At 33.0% G+C, this 16,250-nt stretch overlaps 2 protein-coding genes across 2 annotated transcripts; one reads left to right on the forward strand and one right to left on the reverse strand.

The window, feature by feature from the left end:
• Positions 1-2,897: 2,897 nt before the first annotated feature.
• LOC113871233 (aspartate--tRNA ligase, chloroplastic/mitochondrial-like) lies at positions 2,898-12,451 on the reverse strand. The gene is made up of 15 exons (XM_027508188.1): positions 11,722-12,451; positions 11,384-11,527; positions 11,001-11,110; positions 10,483-10,594; positions 10,268-10,339; positions 8,077-8,168; positions 7,691-7,811; positions 6,684-6,806; positions 6,263-6,458; positions 5,978-6,165; positions 5,808-5,879; positions 5,365-5,463; positions 5,172-5,252; positions 3,960-4,017; positions 2,898-3,270 (listed from the first exon to the last, which is right to left on the reverse strand). The coding sequence occupies exons 1-15, from the start codon at positions 12,088-12,090 to the stop codon at positions 3,104-3,106; spliced, it is 2,004 nt and encodes a 667-aa protein (XP_027363989.1). The 5' UTR covers positions 12,091-12,451; the 3' UTR covers positions 2,898-3,103.
• A 182-nt stretch (positions 12,452-12,633) lies between these two features.
• LOC113871240 (Golgi apparatus membrane protein-like protein ECHIDNA) lies at positions 12,634-15,793 on the forward strand. Its single transcript, XM_027508198.1, has 6 exons — positions 12,634-12,768; positions 13,088-13,144; positions 13,243-13,446; positions 13,625-13,684; positions 14,168-14,294; positions 15,329-15,793. Exons 1-6 carry the CDS (start codon positions 12,754-12,756, stop codon positions 15,415-15,417), a joined length of 552 nt encoding a protein of 183 aa, XP_027363999.1. The 5' UTR covers positions 12,634-12,753; the 3' UTR covers positions 15,418-15,793.
• The last annotated feature ends 457 nt before the right edge of the window (positions 15,794-16,250 follow it).

A 16,250-nucleotide genomic window follows, 5' to 3' on the forward strand; every position in this document is an offset into this window, starting at 1 on the left:
ATGACACAAATATTTGCAAAGATGATTGATTTGTTGTGTGTGTGTATGTGTGCTCTGCTGTGATAATGGTTTATATGCTTAAATGTTATGGTTAATCCTATATATATATATATATATATTATATGGGGCAGAATCTTCTTACACCCAATATGAGTCTTTCATTTAACTTAAATTTAACGAGTTATAATTTATTACTTTAGTGACCGTTAGATTTAAGTTAAATGAAATGGTCAGATTAGATGTAAGAGTTTTTAGACTTACACTGGTATAAAAGATCATTCCCCATATATATATATATATATATATAAGATAATATTTTCAGTATTATATTTATATGCATACCTTTCTTCTATCAAATAAAAGATTTAGTGGGCGCGGGAGATACTCACTCTTACTAATATTTTCAGGTAATAAAAGTGAAGAGATAAAGATGGGTAGTCCATTCTAAGATCATAATCTAGTGGCATTGGAAAGAAGACTGCTCTGTAAGGACTAGAATAATTTGAGAAATTGTAATATTTTATCCTAATTATATTTCATGTTGACCAAGTTTTGTACATATTTTTAAATGTCAGATTTTAGAATTTATAATACTTTGGTGAATTTTGTTGTAATGAATAATTTGGAAATGTTCTTAATGGTATTCTAAACTTATATGCATGCACTCTGAACCAAATAATTTATTAGACGTAAATTTAAATTTTATTTATTACTTTAAAGTCTTGAAATTATTCCTTTAAAATTTTTTGAATACTGTGGAATTTTATACAATTTTCATTAGAGGAATATAAGTTTTATTTTTATTCAATTCTTAAATCTATGAAATAGAAAAAAATTATTGTATTTTCCCCATTTGGTATAAAAATTTATTTATTTACTTTTATACGAAATTAAAGATGTTACATTATGTATCTCAGAAGCAATATGTTGAGAAGTTCTTTTCAAATGAAAAATTATAGGTTGGTGAGTACTCCCTTGGCAATATATTTTAAACTTGATGGTAACACAATTCCTATTACTAATGAAGAGAAGAAGTATATGAGTGACACTCTTTATTCTAGTACTTTTGGAAGCCTGATGTATGTTATGATTTGCACTAAACCAGATTTAGCTCATACTGATAGTGTGGTAAGCAAGTGTATGAGTAGTCTAGGAAAATTCATTGGGAGACAATAAAGTGGATTATGAGATATCTGAAAAGTACTAGTAATATTTGCTTAGTTTATGGTGCTAATGAAATTGGTAATGATCTTGTTGACTATGTCGATTTTGACTATGGTGGAGATCTTGTGAAGAGGAAATCATTGACATCTTATATCTTTATTTGTTATAGATGTATTATTAGCTAGAAAGCAACACTTCAATCTACTATTGCTTTTTCTACTATAGAAATAGAGTACATGTTATTGACATAAGGGATTAAAGAGGGTATATGATTGCAAGGTCATAGTGATATTTTGGGTTTAGATGTGCAAAGACATGTTTTTTTTATTGTGATAGTCAAAGTACATTAAACTTGGTTAAAAATTTAGTCTATCATGCAAGATGAAAGCATACTAATACTAAATTGAATTTTATTAGATATGTGACTGAAGACAAATTATTCTCCATAGAGAAGATAACTGTTGTAGATTAACCAGCATATAAGTTGATTAAGCTTTTTCTTACAAAGAAGTTCAAGTATAATTTAGACTTGATGAATGTTCACATAGCTTGAAAAACTTCAGGATATGTTGGCAGGAGAGTTATTGCTTGGTTGCTGATTTTTTTGGGAAAATTTAAGTCAAGGTAGAGAATTATTAAGATATCTTGAATCTGTGATAACTTTTTATTAAATGTGACAACTCTTATGTCTCTTATTATTATCTTCAATAGGTTGTAATTGAGAGTTATGAGTCATTATATAAATGAATTTTAAAAGCTAATAAGACACTTTCTCTCTTATTATCTTATACTTTGTATTACAATAATAGAAATCTTTCCATCTACCTATGAATCTAAGTCACACTAACTAAACCATGTTATATTTGAGTGCTCTTCTTTCTATTACTCCTTTTTATCTCTGTCATAACAATAGCATTATCCTGCTGGATTAAGATGTGTTTTTACATGCATCTTTTACTAAAAGCATGACATAATAAATATTAGTTATTTTTCAAAAAAGTGAACTTAACTCACATTTTCTTTATATATTGAGATCTAAATCTACTAATTATCAAATTAAAAAAAAAAAAAAAAGACGACTATAATAGGTTAAGTAAAGTTGGCTATAATCTATATGTTAACAACTCTATGTATTTATTCTATTGTATTCACTCTTATACAACTTATGTTCTCTTTATGTATGAAGACACCTCTTATTAAATACATAAGTCATATCATCTTTGTGTGACATATATAAAAAAAAGAAAAAATATTTAAAGTTTTACATAGTATAAACATATTTAAAATTTTTTATTTATTTTATTTAATCTAGAAATCTTCGTTGATAACATTTATAATCAATAATTATTAACACATATACCAATAAAAATTATGGCAAATAATTTCAATTGTATAATATTGCTCGTTAAATTAAATTATACATTGGGGATATATTTATAAAATTTCCCTGTAAACATAAATGACAGTGAAACTCTGTCGAACCAAATAAATTTCTTTAATAAAGCTAACGAAGACGTTTACAAAATCCTGGAACAAAATCTGCAAGTTAAATATTAATATAAGGAATAATAACTATCTCCTGTACTAGTAATTGTCATAGATTCTACTTTATATATGTAACTTATTTGTACGGTCACGCTTTAATGAGTTTCATTCATGCTATGATGATATAAGTTTACGCATAGAGTAAAATAAAAGCATCAGAAATTGTAACGACATCCAATTACATTTCAGATAATCTCTATATATTAGTTTAGCTCAAAAAATGTGACTGAGTATAGCATGTTGAAGTCCAATGATACACCATAACTGGCATCCCTCCAAAAATAATACACATTGCATTAAAACTCCTCTTAGTTGACATATAAAAATTATTCCTAAGCACAATGCAAAAATGGGTGTAGAGTCAAAGATAAACTATGAAGAGTTGAAAATCTATCTATGTTGAAATTGACAGATCTTTCAGCTGCTGGGGATCCACTTCAGATGGTGATCTTGTGAGGGCACACTGTGCAGTGGTTGTTTTTGGAAAGGCAATGACATCCCTGATGGAATTAGCCCCCGCCAACAACATAACCAATCTGTCCAACCCATAAGCTATGCCTCCTACATTTGACATACAACAATTATCAATAAAGTCTACAATTTTTTATCTTATTGAGAAACAATTGGTGTCCCTAGCCTCAACACTTCAAAGTGTGTCTCATCAAATTGTATAAAAAGTAATTTATTTGCAGAGATTTATAAAAATTAGAAGCTATTTTTGTTTGGTTACAATTATAAACAGCACTTTTTATTTTAATATGTAGTTATAACTTCAATTTTTTTTCCTAGAAGTCCTTTAAAATAGCTTCACCAAGAAAAGGTAGAATCAGATTATTTTCAACTTCTATTTTATTCCTAATCTTAAACAGACAACTCAACGAAATGAAAAGTGATTAGTTTTTTTCAAAAAAGTACTTTGAGGAATAATCTTGAACAAACGGATCCTATATTCACACTTCAAAAGCAATTCTACTTTACCATCCAAACAATCAACTCTTCTAAACTCACTTTTAAAATCATTCCCAAATAGACTACCACAATTGCATTTCATGAACAACCCATGCAATTTGGTTCACTGCTGTAATTAACCATTACTTCAAAAAATAATAAAGGAAAATTGGCTTTTCATATATGGTTGGGAGGTTGGGCACAACCAGTGCTCCTCCAGCCAGATACTTTTTAGTTTCTCTACAGAAAAAGAGGGTTAGGGGGTTCAGCTATAAATCATTTTAGATTACAAATCTGCATACCATGTGGAGGAGCTCCCATGTCAAGCGCTTCAAGAAGGTAACCAAACTTTGCTTCGGCCTGCAAGAAATTACATTACATAATTCATGTCATTGAAAGCATTTGAAATGTCTTCAAGGTATCACCACATATATAAAGTGTTCAGCCCCTATTTCCTGAATGGAAGAACTGGTAAGGTCAAATGTGTCACAGATGCAGAAAAACTGCACTTTGCATAAAGATACTTGCCACAACATAAAATAAGCAGATGTATACAAGTGAACTCGTGGCATTAGTGCAAGTCCATACAGAAGCCTTCAAACTAAATCCACACTTTTCAAAACATCAACCAAACTTTTAATTTTCTCGTTCACCTTGTCTTTTCCGATTGTTTTCAACTGGTGCACACTGACCCTAGCCCCAAAAGATTGAGCATAATGTGTTAGGATAGAGGGGTAGTTATTTAAGGGAAACACAATTAGGTAGTTAGGGGAGACTCAATCAGATAAATAGATGGTAGAAAGGGTCAAGAAATTGTATTCAGAGAGAATTAGGAAAATGCTCTATTAGTATTCAATTGCAATGTGCAGGACTTGAATTCCACATTAGAAGGATGGGATATTGGTGTGAGATTTATAAAGCTTTGGGCTGTCCAACCACAATGGCTAACTTTTGTAGTTTGGTTCTCCCATGGTTTTCTTACCATGCTCAAATTGTAAGAAAGGGAAAACACTTGAAGGAAATTCTTCCTCATTTCTGTTCAATTTCATTCAAAACTTTTATTTTACCCAATTCCTTGAAAGGTTCCCATCACTATGCATGCCATGTTAACCCCAAAGACTCCCTCTTGGCATAAGTACTCAATAATTGAAGATCTTAAGAATTAACTGTCCCATCCCATGTGACATATAATCCCTAAAGCCTACACAAAAAATTCTATTCAGTTTTCCTATCCATCAAGATCTGTACCATTTTGGAAAGCCTTTTGTAAAATTCTAATAGGCTTATGTTTTTCCTACCATTTTTACTTATCAGCATGGTAACTAAAATAATTAAGGCCATTCAAATTCATCATCTATTCACATAGTGAAAGGGACACACAAAAACAATAAACCATACATAATTCTAAATTTGTCGGCCCTACATTGAAACATTTCAGAAATATAAAAAGATAAATGAAAAAGATAACTTGACAGAGGAGTCATAGTTATGATTTCAGATTAATGCTTCATAACCTGTTCCATTGAGATTCCAACAATCTCCAAAACCTTTTGTTGTATATCACGTTTATAAATTCTAAGACTTCCTCCACCAATCTGACAGAAAACAGGCATGAATTAACATCAAGTTATTGATAAAACATCAGCAGTAAAATGATAAGTCTTATAGCTTACACAGAGTAAAGTAATCAGAATGAATCTCTATTACCTCCACCCCATTGTAAACCATGTCATAAGCCAACGCTCGAGCAGATGCAAGGTCATTCATGTCTTCAGGATTTGGTGCAGTGAAAGGATGATGAAGAGCCTGCATTAGAGCATAATTAGGTGTAATGTCAAGGATAAAAATAAAGAAAGCCAGAATTTGATTTATCATACCCAAAAAATTTTACTAGGACATATATTATTCACTCAAGATCAAATCATCAAGCTCCAACCCCAGGCCCTAAAAATTTTACTAGAGAAATTGAATAACATTGAGGGCTTGATGAAAGAAAATTTGCCAATTCACACATTGACATAAATACAAAGAAAAAGAGAGAGGGATAGCAAAGATTATTATAATGACAAAGAACAATCATACAATTTTAAACTAGACATGTCAGTATATTGAGAAATACATTGCTGGGAGTTATTAAAAGCAGAACAGACCTCAAGTCTCTGCTCTGAATCATTCCACTCAAACATTGGAAAATCAGTAATCCACAAAATTGAATGCCTGCCCTAAAACTCAAACAAGAATAACCAAATAATATAAGAAAAAGAAATAGTGAAGATAGTGGAGCATTTCTTTTTCCCTAAAATGCCAATCACCAACTTACATGGTCAATCAAACCTAGGTCATGAGCTACATAAACTCTAAGACGGTCTAAAGTTTTATTTACAGACGCATGATGACCCACTGCAAATAGGATGAGATCACTTGGTCCAGCAGAGCATCGCCTTAACAAATTCTCTCTAATTGTAGGATCCATGCTTGATACTAAAGCAGAAATTCCCTCAATATTCCCTAAAACCAAAGGTTTACACAATAGACAATGAAATACAATAAATATGTCTCTCAATATCATAAAATAAATATTGTCAATAGCAAATCCATCCTTTACCATCATCCAAGATCTTGATAAAAGGTAAACCCTTTGCACCGGATTTGAGTGCTTCATTGTAAATATCACCTTTCTTGAGAGCTGAATTTGAGTACTTTTTGGTGCCAGAAGGTATACATAACACTTTGATAACTCCCCCACTCTCCAAGGAATCAGAAAAAACCTTGAAGGAAGACCGTGAGAAAATGTCAGATACCTGCAGCACAAGAAAAGTTGTTTTTCAGTAAGATTCCTTAACAAACAGATATAGTAGCTACTGCAATACAAATTAAGGCACCAAATAACAATGATTTTCAACACAGAAATACAGCAAGATATATCAATTCAAAGAGAATGAGCACATAACAGAGGATCATCAAAAAAATTATCATACACTAGAAACTATACAAGTGCTAGGAGGAGGTGAAAGAAAGATAATTACATCTTTTAACACAAGATCAAATCTGGTATCTGGTCGGTCTGAACCATATCTACTCATTGCTTCAGCATATGTAAGCCTGGGAAAAGGGTTTGGTAATTCCACACCTTTAATTTCAAGAAAAACCTGCAACAAATACTTCCTACTTACACTAACACATTGCATAGCAACAAGAGGAAAGAAAATGGAGAGAAGAGAAAGTAAAGAGAAAATAATAAAATTTGTGATCTTGTTTGGTTGGGATAAAAATAGGATAAAAGAAAAATGGTAATTTTCTTGTTTGTTTGAAGAAAAATGTGAGAAGCAATACAGCCATAACTTGGAAAATGACACCCTTTTTCTCTGCAACTTCAACTACTGCTGGATCAAAAGTTCAAAAAATTGATAATAAAATTTAAAAATTGATCATCATACTGATTATAATTACAAGCAAACTAAAGAAAATCAATTTATCTGTTAATATAATCGATTTTTGAATGTAGAGGTCCACCACTTACATATGGTACAAATTACTATGATGTAAAAATAAATTATGAATGTCCATTTGAGATTTGACCTTATGTGAGTCACATTCTACTTGGGACTGGGAGTTCATTTAGGTCGTCCAGAACATCATCATGAACTCAAAGGTGATGATGACTTTATTTGGTTTTAAGTGTTCAAGTTACCCTGCATGCCTTGAGACAAGGCAGGAGTTAGGTGTTAGGAACATTCCTTTACTCACAATTTCAAGGAATTTTCTTTGGCATAGAGAGAAAAAATAATGGAGGTGGGACCAGCTCAAAATTTTCTTTCCCTTCACTTTTCTATGATAAACCAAACAGGAGAAAATGAGCTTCTCTATCATTTTCTTTACACTCTTTCTTGTTTTCTTCTAAACCAACCACTGCAAATAGTGAGCATATATTCTAAAATAGGAGAAAGATAACAATAAAATAGAAATAAAATAATGAAAACAACGCATTTTTAGACCTGTTAGAGGTGTTTGAATACAAATGGTGTAAACTAACCTTTCTGATCAATTGTTCATTGAGAGTCAACATATCCTCCAAAGGAGTAAATGCCATTTCCATATCTAGTTGGGTGAACTCAGGTTGTCTGTCAGCTCTTAAATCTTCATCACGAAAACATCTGGCAAAAAGTAAACTGCATTTTATATTCAAGAAAAGAAAATTCACTTGCATCATTATTGTTCTAATTTTGTTTGGTATAGCTTACAAAAGCAAGCACTGTATATTCTTACTTTATGAAAGTCACTGGAACCAAATGCATTTTTCTTATAGGGAAAAATATTAGAGATAAAAAGGAAAAAGCACTGCATGGGTGACAATAACTTATCCTCCCTAAAAGAAGCCAAGATATAAATAGAGAATCAAACGTAGAATGAAAATATTACCTTGCTATCTGATAATATTTATCAAAACCAGCAACCATTAGCATCTGTTTAAATAGCTGAGGACTTTGTGGCAAGGCATAGAATGTTCCTGGCTTCATAATTCATGTGATAGTGAGTCAACAAAACATAATATAAATTAATTCCGACAAAAAATATATATATATATTGCTTTCCCTCTTAGCAATGATCTGCTCATCAAAGAAGTCACTCCAATAAAATAAAATTCATTCAAAAACATAATGCAAACAAATAGTTAATGCAGCTACAATTATGGTAGTCAAAATTGTGTGCTAACTTGTAAAATCACATGATTCTACAATCCTGAACAACCGTGCCGTGCTGGCTTGCCAGCAAGATTGGAGGTTTGTAGGATCGTGTAGAATCACCGTGCAAGATTGGTAGGCACACGTCATGTCTGTTTTAACGTGTTTTTGTATTTTGACCCACAACCTGCTTTTTGACCCGATTTTCCTTCTGCCCTTCTATTCTAAGCTCCCTTCTCTCAGTTTTGGGATGGCTCCCTTCCCTCATCTGCCTCTCATTTGCTTCTCTCATCTTCATATTTATACTATTTTATATGCATACATACAATTTTATAGGATCTTACAATCCATGTTACAATCCTATGAGTTATGATTTTGAACCCCCCTTTTTGACCCTACATAGGATCTCGATTTTGACTACTATAGCTACAATTCTTACTTATGGAAAGTTTCTACTGTGTTTGAAATCAGTTTTTACACTACCAAAAGATAACAGACTGAGTAGCAAGGAAATGGGTACAAAAACAGCAATGGGATATGACATTTTAAAAAGTTTAAGGTATAACAAATTATGAAGGGGAAGGAATTCTTTGAAGTGGATGTTTGCCTATTTGGCATTGAGATGGAAAATCATGCATAGTCTCTTAGCAAACACATAGGTGCTTTGCAGTCATATAATCACTGCCACATGTTGCAGCTAACATTGCTTCTGCCATTGTGTGAGGATGATTGATAGAAATTTGGTATCTTTAATAGAAAAAATGGGGAAAGAACTATACAATTCACAGAACAGCAAAACACACATTGCAGAACTTCGAGGGTTTGCACCTCCCAATGCAATAAAGGTCCAAATTTCCTCTCACAAATCACATGATATTGCTCTCTAATTTCCCCTCTTATTTATAGGCAACATGCCATATTCAAACTAACTCACCTAACTCCCTAATGCAACAACTAATGGTAAGTAGCTTATTTTAACTAACTACTAATGAGTCCCTAACTAACATATCATAACTAATTACAAATAGGAGTTACCTAACAACGAAAGATGAGATAGATTGAATGTGTTTTTCATGGCTAGCATGACAGTTAAGAGGGAGACGGATCTGCATGGAGTGGAGGAAAAGATAAGGCAGAAAGCTGTCAGTTGGAATTCGAGCCACACATGAGCCGTACCAGAGTTGCAGTGAGCTCTACCTAGCTTCATACTCAAATTCAAACAAAAAAAGGTACATACCTGGTACCTCAGTTGGAATTCCAAATAAGAACCTGTACCCAATACTTACCAGGTATTGCATACATGCCCGTATATGATGTACGAATGTTTTAGAGCTAACAGATAAATATACCAGGATGATGCTTTTTTGGTGTATGTATACTATAAGGTAAAGGAACGGTGCCACTAATGTGGTGCATGCATAAGATCATAAACTCTATGATAGTGCCATTTAGGTAAAGGAAATAACTTTTGTAGTTGGGATGATAAACCCCATCAACTCTTGAATTCAACATTGTAATTTATATTTTATAACAGAACAATTTGATTTGGTGCAACAAAAGCTAAATTGAAATTTCCCCACTGTACTTTAGACAAGACCAATATGTTTAAGGTCTGTTGTATTGACTTCTTTATTCTATTGTAAATGTTCCAATTACAAATTGTGATTGGAACATGTATTATTAAACCATGAAAAAAAAAATAAGGCTAACCAAAATATTCAGAGAAATCTAAAGCAAGGTTATCCAAATTTGATGACATTAACTCATTATTATTGATAAGGAGAAACCCAACTCATTTAAAATATCAAATTAAATCAATGGTCTGAGATATATTAGATTAATTTCAAGATTATAGTCTTTTAGCTACAATCTTGAGCATCAAAGCAGAAAATAATAATCTCACGGAAGGAGTGGAAAAATCTGAATACCTGGATTCTTGATGGAACTAAATAATCTCGGGCACCTTCAGGTGTGGATCTTGACAGTATTGGAGTTTCAATCTATCTTATGACCAAAAAAAAAGGTAAGATCAACAGAGGATATCAAATACCAACCACTAAAGTGAGTAACAAGGAAGGGCAAGGGACACCATTACCCACTGAAGAAAGAAAATAACTTAAATGATGAACTCACAGGATAGTACCTCCACAAAACCATGTTCATCTTCTAGATATCTTCGCATGAATTTAACCACTTTATGCCGCAGCAATATGTTGAAATTCATTTGCTGTCGCCTCAGATCAAGACATCGATACCTTCAAACAAGAAATTATAAGCAATAGATATCCCATAAGCATACATGAAACAGTTGACAATAGGTTTATGAAAGAAAATATGAGGGCAACCATGAAATTCTTCCTAAACAAAACCTAAAGATAAGTCAAGTCAAATATGCAATTTACTAAATATCCAAATTTGTAACATGCAAATATAGACCACAGAATTAATAGGAAAAATTCAAGAAAACCTAAGATCAGATAAGAGAAAATCCACCAATTATGTAACTTGAGAAAAATTAAAGAATAGAAGCTATTTTTCCACTAGATTGACAATAAGTAAAACAATGAGATTTCAACATCATAACGAAAAACTTCAATGAGAACAAAGCAACATAAATATAAAAAAGCAATTGTAGTTATCATGCAACTTGATGGCCACTACCTCAAACGAATTTCCTCCTTAAGAGAGTCTTTTGCACCATCTGCTGTAGTAACTAAGAATGGTAACTTTGAATTTACAGAATTTAGCACTTGAACTCTATTTGCAGTAACCTGCCATGCATATAAAAAATATGGTAGATATAAATAAATAAATAAAGCATTTCATACAACAAAAAACATATCTTCAGAGTCCAAACACCAATTGCTTGTGTATAAAGCATGTTTCTTCACAGACAAACAAGCAAGGAACATGGAGAAGATTTGGAAAAATAAATAAATAAACAACTAAATACATAGTTTTGATATATACAATAGAACCTTGAAAAAAACAAATCACTGTCAATCAAATAGCAAATGAAACTTTCCTTTATTAATGATATATACCTCTATGAGGCCTGTTTTCATCTTCTTGTTTATCGACTCATTTGGCCGAGACCTGACAACACCTTCAATGGCCACCACATACTCAAGCCTAAGGTCATTGATAGCAGAATGAGCAACTGGAAATTCATCTGGAAGGGTTGTAACCTGAAATAAAAGCTTAATTGGACTCCATTCCAAGTAAAATTACAAACAACTGCGATAATAACGTAATAAATGCAGGAAGAAAACTAAATTAACAATAGTTTGCATAACATAAAATTACAATAGCAGCATTGATAATACAAAATTCTTCTTTGAAATCAACGACATTAAGTAAACTATTTGCAACAGCCAAGTACCTGTACAATGCCAGTATGGTCTCTTAGATTAAGAAATGTGAGGCCACCATGGACCCTGTGAAGAGCAACCCAGCCACAAAGTTGGACCCTTTTACCCACATCATTCAAAGACAGCTCACCACAAAATGCAGTTCTGTTAACCCATTCAAGGGATTCTTCGTGGGGTAAAGGCGGTTTAGCACTGGAAGTGAGTGTTTCAGAAGCAGAAGGAGATGGTTGTATTGAAGGGGATGTTGAAGCAGAAACAGAAAACACAGTTCTGGTTCTGGAAAGTGAAATTGGAATGGTATCAGAAACTCTGCAGAGAAAGACAAACGATGGCCTGGTTCTTAAGGCCATCAAAGGCAAAGCTTTAAGAAACAGAGACATGTTTTTATTGAGAGGGGGAAAAAAACACAGATAATGGAGACCCACCCAGAAAGGAAATATCCTCAAAGACCCCTTCAAAATTCAGAACCTAAACAAAGATTTGGACTACGCAGAGGAAACAGATTTTAAAAATTAAAAATAATGAATTCGTAAAAAATATTAAAATTCTCTGAAAATCCACGCTAAGAGGAACACGCGCAGCTCATTGAGAATAACCAGGGAAAAAAATTAAAGGAGGAAAATAGGATAATTGTTGATTAGGCATTGACCAGAAGAAAATGAGGAATGGAGAAGGAAGAAAGATGAACAGTAAACACAGCTCGAGTTAGCTAGAAGTAGCAAGGTGTCATGAGTCGTGCGTCGCGGGAGATAACAGATGAGTGACCCACTTACCGATACGACAACTGCATGGGCCTCTACTAGCCCAAAAATAATGGGTTTGTTCGGGCTACATTAATTCGAGTAAAGCCCAATTTGGCCCAAAATATTTTTCTTAGCCATTTTTGCATCCCTTGGTAAAACCTCGCAAATCTAGCTTGGTTTGTACAGAAACAAATTTGGGTCGGAAAACATTTGGAGGGTATAAGATCTGGCATGCTATTGCTCTTTCACCCTCCTCTGTGATTACTTTGAAGCTTTGTTCCTTCTCTTTCCACTGCACACATGGATCCCAACCAGGTAAGTCAACTACTTTTCTATCTCTCTGCATAATTCTTAGATCTGCTTTCCCACCGTTAGCTCTACCGTGCTTCTTTCATTTTTCGTGATCCTGGAAAAACCGCTGATTTGAATTTTGTGCTTGGGGGAAAATCTAAACAAGTAGCTTCTTTATACGCGCTTAATTTTCTCCGATGATTCAGTAATGTGTTTAATTTTCAGCTCGATTTTTCATTTTCTGTGATGGACACTGAAAGTAGATTTGGATGGATTGCTCATGCCTCATGTTATTAATTCCTTTCAGATTTAGATAATTAATTAGGTTTTCCTCGGTTTGCAGCCTGTGGGTGAAAACTACGCCAATCCCAAGACATGCTTCTTTCATGTTCTCTTCAAGGTTTGTTTTATCCAATTTTGCTATCTTTTTTATGTAAGCCATCCCATGCACATGTTCACTTCATAAACGAATTGCTTATATATTTATTTCTCTGGCAGGCTGCAGCCTTGGCATTTTACATTCTCTCGGCTCTCTTTATTGATAACTTTGTCATCATTTTTGTGGTGACTGTTCTTCTGGCTGCACTTGATTTCTGGGTAGTCAAGAATGTGAGTGGACGAATCTTAGTTGGGTTGAGATGGTGGAATGAAATCAATGATCTGGGTGAGAGTGTTTGGAAATTTGAATGTCTTGACCATGAGGTAGGTGTCTCTTGTTTAGATCACATGCAGCCGAGTGATCTTTCTTTTGAAAAATATCTAATTCTCTATCATATGCTGGTTCTGCTGAACCTGAACATAGCATAAGCATGGACTTCAAATTCTTTCCGTGTACTTGCGTGCATCTTATATGTGTTTGTTTTATTTTATTTTTCTCCAGTCTTTGGCTCGGATGAACAAGAAAGATTCATGGCTTTTCTGGTGGACCCTTTACCTTACGGTAAGAAATTACTAGGAAACACGAACATTATTTGACACAGACATGGTGACGCAGCACATTATCTTATTTTAAATACTCACTACAGTTACAAAAGAAAATATTATTAGAGAAAATAATGTACTATATTATCTTAAATATTCACTAGATTACTACTAATTAATAAGACATGTATTAGATCATGTTGTTGGCATACCTTATAGATTTACAGTATATATAATATTATTGCCTGATCAAACTTATTGAGATGGTTCATGTGTAGCTTATGAGTTCCTATATAGGTTGTATTGTTCAGAATAAATTGATCTATTTTCAATAAATTTTGAATCTGGATGGAGAATAGCCCTGTTAATTAACATGGCAGGGTTTTGTCATTGCTTATACTTTAGATAAGCCCCCTCTCTCGACCCAAAAATAACCAAGGATAGTCATGTTCTCTGATAATCACCATAAGAAACTCTTTTTTGTTGGTTTGTTGTTCTGCAGGCAATTGCATGGATTGTGCTAGCAATATTCTCACTCATAAGGCTTCAAGCAGATTATCTCCTTGTTGTAGGAGTTTGTTTGACCCTCAGCATTGCAAATATTGTTGGTTTTACCAAATGCAAGAAAGGTGCGCACAAATTTATTGACAATGTTCATAAAATGTTTCTCCTTATAGAGCAAAATTAGTTTAGGTTGTGGAGAATTGTCTGGAAATATTAAGATACTGAAATTTTGAGTGCAAGACTTTTCTTAGTTTATGATATGTATAACATGTCATCTTGAAGTTATGGAAACTTACCTTATAGCACCTTTTTCTCATCTAATTTTGAAAGATTCAAACAGTGATTTTCTGTATTTTGCTCACTTCCTGTAAAGTTGCTGGCGTATGAGGATACTGACTACTAAATAACTTGTGTTTAGAGTCCACTGTTTATGTGTCAAATGACAATACATGAATTTTCTTGTTGAGTCCTGGGTGGCAAAGGGCTCTATGAGACCTCAATATGACTCATCTAATCACTGTATCATAATTCATAAGGTTGGGCCATGATATTTCATTTGAAGTTGCTTAGGATATACACCTATGTTGGGAGGTTATGTGATTATCGATGCTTTGTCAACTGCATTCTTGTATTTGTGGCTGGCAACACATCCTTTGGGCTTAATTGAGTGAACATTTTTTTTATTTGTGAAAACCATAAGGATGCCTTCAAGTCTAATCTATATTCACAGAAATTGGAAGATATTATTGTTATTCTCATTGTTATAGTTGTAGTGGAGTATGTTTAGTATCGAGAAACATAATGGAATGATAATTTAAATGATTAAAAGGAACAACTCCTTGCTATGTACCCTGTTTTTGTGGGATTGGTAACTTGGGGTCTTGTTTGTGTTGTATCAATATTTTCTGCATTGCCTCTAGTCTAATTGTTCCTGCCTCCCATGAAGTACATATTTCATTTCAAATGGTTCGGATGTATGTAAAACATACATGTCTTAGCAGTTTCTCCAAGTTTCATTCAACATGTTGAGACTAGTGGTTCCACGCATGCTCTGTCCTTCTCTGCCCCTTACTCTCTTCCCTATCCAACAGAAAGATTTCTTTATGTGCTGTTCAATGGAAAAATTTGCAATGGCTAAAATTGCTTGCTTGTCTTTCAGATGCTAAGAAGCAGATTCAACAATTTGCCTCCCAGACAATCGCCTCTCGCTTCTCATCTACCTTACAGTCAGCATTCAGTGTTGTCTGATTATTGCTGGAAATGCAAGCTGAGCCGTGCATTATTGGAAGTAATGAGATGCGGTGGAAGTTTGTACAGGATTATTTCGGCCAGCATCAGATTGAAACCTGACCACCTGTTGATCTTGCATAGTTCTGATACAGCGAATGCAAAATTTTGTACTTTTTATATGAAATGGCTCGAGTGAATTTGATAATCGAATTGCATAGGACAACAGTTTCTTATCTTTAGCTGTAAATCATGTTTTTCTTTTGCATCGGAGGTTTGTAAGACTTAAATTCTGTATTGACTACAACAAATCTTTACAGCTTACTATCATGATATTGACTCATGGAAATTGGTGAATAATTATAAATGGATTTGGATTTTCTCATGTTGTCAAATCACATAATATGGTCATGTTAAATAGAAATACATAATATTATCTTAATTTAAGTCGGTTTATCAATCTTCTTTTTGGTGCTTGATCTGTTGCTTAACTATCTCACTTTCCAAAAACTTCTACTTTTTGTGTGTGTGTGTATATATATATATATATATCCACTTTTTAATACATTATTATTGAATAAATTTTCACTTTAATTCTTGAAATATATAGCATAATTTATATTAATCTCTTAAATTTGAAATTTTAGTCTTTAAATTTATCGATTGTCAATTACAATAATTTTTTTTTGTTAAGATATGTTAAAAGTGAGTATCAAAGTGATGATATGTCATGTGTATGTGACACACGTGTCAATTCATCTTGAATACAAAATTATGTTTTTAATTTTCTAAAAAAAAATTATTTTTTGTTCTTGACTTTTAACATTTTTTATCAATAAGATTTACTCCTTGTC

This window comes from Abrus precatorius, unplaced genomic scaffold (genome assembly GCF_003935025.1).
Source record: "Abrus precatorius isolate BTA unplaced genomic scaffold, Abrus_2018 Scaffold7, whole genome shotgun sequence".
Lineage (NCBI taxonomy): Eukaryota > Viridiplantae > Streptophyta > Magnoliopsida > Fabales > Fabaceae > Abrus > Abrus precatorius.

Bases quoted from the DNA above. Each gene is read 5' to 3' on its own strand.
- LOC113871233 (XM_027508188.1), bottom strand. From the start codon at position 12,090: ATGTCTCTGTTTCTTAAAGCTTTGCCTTTGATGGCCTTAAGAACCAGG. The intron at 11,528-11,721 runs GTACTTGGCTGT...CTTTTATTTCAG, and splicing joins ACCATACTGGCATTGTACAG to GTTACAACCCTTCCAGATGA. The intron at 6,459-6,683 runs GTAATTATCTTT...CTTGTGCTGCAG, and splicing joins TTGATCTTGTGTTAAAAGAT to GTATCTGACATTTTCTCACG.
- LOC113871240 (XM_027508198.1), top strand. The intron at 13,447-13,624 runs GTAGGTGTCTCT...ATTTTTCTCCAG, and splicing joins TTGAATGTCTTGACCATGAG to TCTTTGGCTCGGATGAACAA. The intron at 13,685-14,167 runs GTAAGAAATTAC...GTTGTTCTGCAG, and splicing joins GGTGGACCCTTTACCTTACG to GCAATTGCATGGATTGTGCT.